Raw genomic sequence first — 6,143 nt, 5'->3', positions numbered from 1 at the left:
TACATTACAAACTGTATTGTTTAATCCGTTATTGTACATTACAAACTGTATTGTTTAATCCGTTATTGTACATTACAAACTGTATTGTTTAATCCATTATCGTAGATTCCACAACTTTATTGTTTAATCTATTATCGTAGATTCCGAAACTGTTCGGGAAAGTGACTGAAATTGACACAAATCAAGAAAACCAATTCAAAGAAGCACTTATAATTTTCGAACAGTTCATTGGAGACAAGAAATACGTGACTGGAGACTCTCTAACGCTGGCAGATATTTCTATACTTGCTGGTCTAACATTCTTGGAAGTAGGTGCTAATAAATGTTATTTTTGTCCGATGTATTTGAAGCAATAAGGCTACAATAAGTTTTTTCTTCGGGCGTATTTCAAGTAACTAGGATAAATTGTTCCAAAAAAGTTTAAGTTTTAACTAACCCCTTAAAATAATGTGAAATTTGTATTTTTTGAAACAGTATTTCTGATCTAAACCTTTTTAGATTTTATAAAAAATAGCATTTTAAATCATCTATGTCTCGTTAGTATGAGAATTTATGTTGTCCTCCTGCCTGACAAGTAACTTATGTTGTCCTCCTGCCTGACAATAAACTTATGTTGTCCTCCTGCCTGACAAGTAACTTATGTTGTCCTCCTACCTGACAAGAAACTTATGTTGTCCTCCTGCCTGACAAGAAACTTATGTTGTCCTCCTACCTGACAAGAAACTTATGTTGTCCTCCTACCTGACAAGAAACTTATGTTGTCCTCCTGCCTGACAAGAAACTTATGTTGTCCTCCTACCTGATAATAAACTTATGTTGTCCTCCTACCTGATAATAACTTATGTTGTCCTCCTACCTTACAAGTAACTTATGTTGTCCTCCTACCTGATAAGTAACTTATGTTGTCCTCCTGCCTGGCAAGAAACTTATGTTGTCCTCCTACCTGACAAGAAACTTATGTTGTCCTCCTACCTGACAAGTAACTTATGTTGTCTCCTGCCTGAGAAGAAACATATGTTGTGTCTTCCTACCTGACAAGGGATAACTTATGTTGTGTCTTCCTACCTGACAAGGGATAACTTATGTTGTCCTCCTACCTGTAATTTCTGAATCTCACTCGTCCATAAAAAAAGTGGTTTTACTTAGTTTTTGTGAACGAGGGGAGAGTAACCTTCTTGACACAGATCCTCCGATATAACAAGTGTTCAAATAATTGCAGCTTTAGATAATGAAAACCCATTACTTAGAAATGGGGAAGAAGTGGTTGTTAATGAAAAACTGGCGGAGGCCCGGTGGTTAGGGCGCTCGACTTTATCTGCGGGTCGTGGGTTCGAATCCTCGTCACCGAACATGCTCGCCCAAACCACCTAGCGGACAATTTCACGTACTTCAAATAGGCTTTCAATTTAATAACCAATAAATATTTTTAACCAAATCCTGATTTATAACACACATTCGTGTAATCATAGATGTGGCCAGCATAAGCTGAATAAAATGACAACTCTTTATAATTGGAAATTTTTCCATTCATAAAATGCTTTGTTACCCTTACTAAAAGTTGACGTCCTTCTCTTCTCTAACGTCCAGGTTATTGACTACAAGATTCATGGTTTCCAAAAGGTTCAGGACTGGTTACAACGTTTGGAAACTGAACTCCCTTACTACAACGAAATCAACAAAAAACCAATAGAGGATTTCAAAGCTACAAGAGGTTAATCATGGTAATTGTTCAAAGGTATTCATTGCTGGCGCCATCTGTTGGTAAATATTCAAATATTTCATATTTTAATTAAAACACAATACCGAAAATTTTTAGATCTCAATGTCTAAATACCTGAGTGTAGTAATTTACTTGTGTTTAAAGAAACAGTTTTAAATATTGGGTTTTGAGGTTTAGAATCTCAAGTTTCGTGACGATTATACTGCTTATCATAATCAACACTATAAATACATTCATATATATATATATATATATATAATTAACTCATGTCGAACCGTATTTAAATAAATAATAGTTCAAAATACAAAATCTAAAAACTTAAAATATTTTTTTACAGCTTATAGGTTTCAGAGCAAAAACCATAAAACGTAAAAACCCAAGTACACATTTAAGGAACCTAAAATGTATAACTGCTGGTACATACAGAACAAATTGTATACATACTAATACAAGGATAAAGAAATTGTCTACGGATTTAGAATTTTATGTATTATTTATTTATGGAAATTTATATCATAAACATCAACAGATGGCGGCACAAGCTGGTTTCATAGTTTCTTTCACGTGGTATGATGTACTAAACCTTTTGCGGTCACTTTTTAATTAAACTGAAGAAATAGTGTTTCTGTCACATCATTTATCTTTTTTAATTTTTTATTAAGTTGTCGAAATTTATAAATTAAAATTTCAGGGTTATAAAAACTATAGTTGTAATCGAAAAAAATAAGCATAAGGAAATGTATACGTGCATATATATTGTTTGTTAGTGTTAAAACTATAGATCTTAGTATATGTTATGGATACACTGAATAGGATGCACTAAAATGTTATCAAAATTTGTACACCAGTCTGATGAATATAAAACAGAACTTTATTAAATTATTACAATATTTTGAGTTAATTATTTTCATGTTCCATAACAAAATCAGGTGCTATTAATATGAAATTTTCCAAACTTTATTCTGTATTGAAAAAAAAAAAATTATAAAAGTAACAAGAACAAAAAAAAAAATTTAAATATTCGCCAGTGTTTAGTATGGCTGCCTATTAATTAGTATCATTTGGTGGAGGAATACACATAACGTTCCTTTTTACTTTTAAGTTAGTTTTTGATTTATATATCACGCTTACGAAAGTATCGCCTAATCATCCTCCCCGTCCCTTATTAGATAATTCATTAACATATCTTTCACTAATCCAAGCCTCTGGAAAGATATTTTCCACAACAAGCCTTTGGGCAGAAATTGGTCCCTTTTCACCAAATGTAATATTGATCAGTTCAAACGCTTCGCGCTTTCTTTTTATAATAGGCTCGGAACAACTAATAACTAAACTAATACAAAATTATTTGTGTTGGTGCTACTAGTAGGTGGTACTGCTAGTGCTACTGGTCCTCTGTAGGTGTTAATCTCAAAAGACGCCGCATGTGTAACGTCGATGTAATTAAAACTTTTTTCTATTGTAAAAGCTGAACAGCCTTTAGTATTGTTAAAAAAGTTTTTTTCTTTTTTTTTTTTTTGCTGACGGATACTTCACGTATCAGTTTCTTCAGAAGCTTTCGGTTTGAAGATTTCTATCTTCACTTAGAAACCCGAATTTCTAGCCTAAAACATTACTGTGTTAATGTAGTTACTAAGGCTCATACTGAATAACTAAATATAGATTTGGCCATAAAGTTACACAAAATTATCTTTAATCTCCAGATAATAATAATCTATTATTTCATCCAACGATTCGCCATCACGGCTTCATCAGGGCTAGTAGTATAAGAGCAGTTATTTTTGTTGTATACATTAGGCCTAAGTGAATTGTTTAATGATTTCGTTGTTAGAAATGTTTTTTTTTTTGCAAAATTTTTTAGAATACTGATTATTGTATTATAAAGAAACGAAATAACATACAAAAAAAAAGCATACTGGATATGTGCGTTTGTTGATGAGGCTTTTATACAGAATTAAGTGTTATATAACGAATCAGTGAAATTAGCTAATACAGGAAACATATAGGGTTAATATGAAAAATAGTCCCTTGAACGCCTACTTCAAGAATTTTTGACTTGTATAGATTCGACTTGCTTTCATGTTTTTAGGCGGAACGCAACGAATTAAAATAAGATTCTAATATTTTATAATTTTTTTTAAGTCTGGGTTTCAAACCAGTTCGAGTTTATTACATTTTGTCTTCTCATTTTCTTTTCTTTTTTTTTAGTGAGTGACGATAAACGACACTTTCTGTTTAACCCTAAATGTGTGGATAAACATTTTATGCGTTGTTGATAATTTTATTTATACTTTCCCCTACGTTTTTTTTACATGTCTTCTCGACAATGTAAAATTATATAAGATTAAAAAATCGTTGGACTTCTGTTGCAGTGGTATATGTATGAATCAGTGTCTATATTGCTGTGTTTATCGAGTTTTAACAACACGCGTTATTAACACGTTGAGTGGTAGTAAATATAGCAACATGATATCTCAGAAAGCAAAATAATTAACTCTTATGCACTTTTGGATATCGAATCATACTTTACAGACAAACTGTTCAACTGGTTGTTTTCTTAACAATAAAACTATTTAGTATTCATGTGGTTTTAATACTCTATTTTTCAATAAATTTGATCGAAAAACTGTGTTATAAGTCTTTTGAAAAAGCAGATCTGTATCTTACTTGTTTTTCTAATAAACACACATTAAGTACAGATGATAATTAGTTTGTTACTCTACAAACTGAGGGAGTAGTTAACTTAGTCGTCTCATTATTACATCACAGTATATATGTGTTTGTGTAAATTTAATACCCAGTAATCCTACTTTGTTGTAATATAAATTACTCATACACATGTAATTTATATTACAACTAATAGCTTGTTAATGCTGTATATATATATATAAAACTATGAATAACAGAATATACGAATATATAAAGTTTTACATCAATATGTAGAAAAGCATTAAAACCAGTCTGACCAAACTTCTGATAATAAACATATAATTTAGTTAAGGAACACATTTTCTTCACAGAAAAAATATCGATAGATCTAAGTAGCAGGGTAACAAATATAACCCCATGGATGGCAGTAGTTTCTGGTGGTAAAATATATCCTGGTTTTAAATATTTCTGTACAAACAGGAACCACCTTGCGGTGACGATACATCTTCTACCAAACATATCTACTGCCTCACAAACTGAAAAAGTGAAAATAGAATTTTAAGATATAATTAAGATACATAAAATTAAAATATAATTACCAGAGAGCGTAGTCGAACCCACAAAGTCCCACATCCCACCCAAGCCCACAATGTCCCAAATCATAGCCAAGCCCACAACGTCCCACATCCCACCTAAGCCTACAATGTCCCAAATCATAGCCAAGCCTACAACTTTCCACATCCCAGCCAAGCCCACAACGTCCCACATCCCACTTAAGCCTACACTGTCCCAAATCATAGCCAAGCATACAACTTTCCACATCCTAGCCAAGCCCACAACGTCCCACATCCCAGTTTGTTTGTTTGTAGCTAAGTGTAAAGCAACACAATAGGATATTTGTGTTACGACATCGAGGTCACGTGACTAGTATCACGCCACGTCATTCTCGAACATTCGCGTCTTTTCCTTAAATCTCGTGATCCTTCTAGATATAGTGTAGTCTTGTATATATAAGACCGGCCACGAAGCGACGGGGAGGTAATGAGTAATTGAATGTATGCGGACAGAATATTGTTGGCCACGTGAGATGTGAGTTATAGCGTTTGTTATAGAGCGACTGTTGAAATTAAGTGCATCGTAAAGTTGTATTCGGAAAGAATAAACCAGTTTTATTTAAGAAAGGACTTGTGTCGCTAAAGTTTAGTCGGAAAGAATTTACGGAAAATTAACTAACGACTGGAGGCGTAACAAATTGGTGTCAGAGAGTGGGACGAAAAAATGGAAACGAGAAGCGGCAAATCAAACTACAGCTTAGCAGACTTGATGGCAGCAATACAAGAGCAGCAAAAGAAACAAGAGGAGCGAGAAAAGAAACAAGAGAGACAACAGCAGTTGCAAGAAAACCTGCAACAGTGGCAGCTCGAACAACAAAATAAACAAGAAGAGAAATTACAGCAGTGGTTGGAGGAAAAGAAAAGAAACAAGAAGAGAAATTACAGCAGTGGTTGGAGGAAAAAGAAAAGAAACAAGAAGAGAAATTACAGCAGTGGTTGGAGGAAAAAATAAACAGGAAGAAAGTCTCCAACAGTTGCAGGAACGTCAGCAGCAACTACAGGAAAGTCAACAATAGTGGCAACTAGAACAAGAAAGGAAACAGGAAGAAAGTCTTTAACAGTTGCAGGAAAGTCAGCAGCTACTACAGGAAAGTCAACAACAGTGGCAAGAAGTACAAATGGAAAACATCAGTAAATTTAAAAGCGAATTAGATACGTTA

The 6,143-nt window shown here is 33.4% G+C and overlaps 1 protein-coding gene across 1 annotated transcript in view; it reads left to right on the top strand.

Moving 5' to 3' along the window:
- Positions 1–4,418, top strand: part of LOC106474464 (glutathione S-transferase 1-like) — a 5,760-nt gene extending 1,342 nt beyond the window's left edge. The window contains exons 2-3 of the mRNA XM_013935157.2: positions 141–308; positions 1,588–4,418. Of these exons, the coding sequence (XP_013790611.2) occupies positions 141–308; positions 1,588–1,716 (297 nt within the window). The 3' untranslated portion in view covers positions 1,717–4,418. The remainder of the gene's footprint in view (positions 1–140; positions 309–1,587) is intronic.
- The last annotated feature ends 1,725 nt before the right edge of the window (positions 4,419–6,143 follow it).

The sequence above is a fragment of the Limulus polyphemus genome, unplaced genomic scaffold (genome assembly GCF_000517525.1).
Source record: "Limulus polyphemus unplaced genomic scaffold, Limulus_polyphemus-2.1.2 Scaffold7253, whole genome shotgun sequence".
Classification (NCBI taxonomy): domain Eukaryota; kingdom Metazoa; phylum Arthropoda; class Merostomata; order Xiphosura; family Limulidae; genus Limulus; species Limulus polyphemus.
This window is presented reverse-complemented; position numbering and strand designations above follow the sequence as displayed.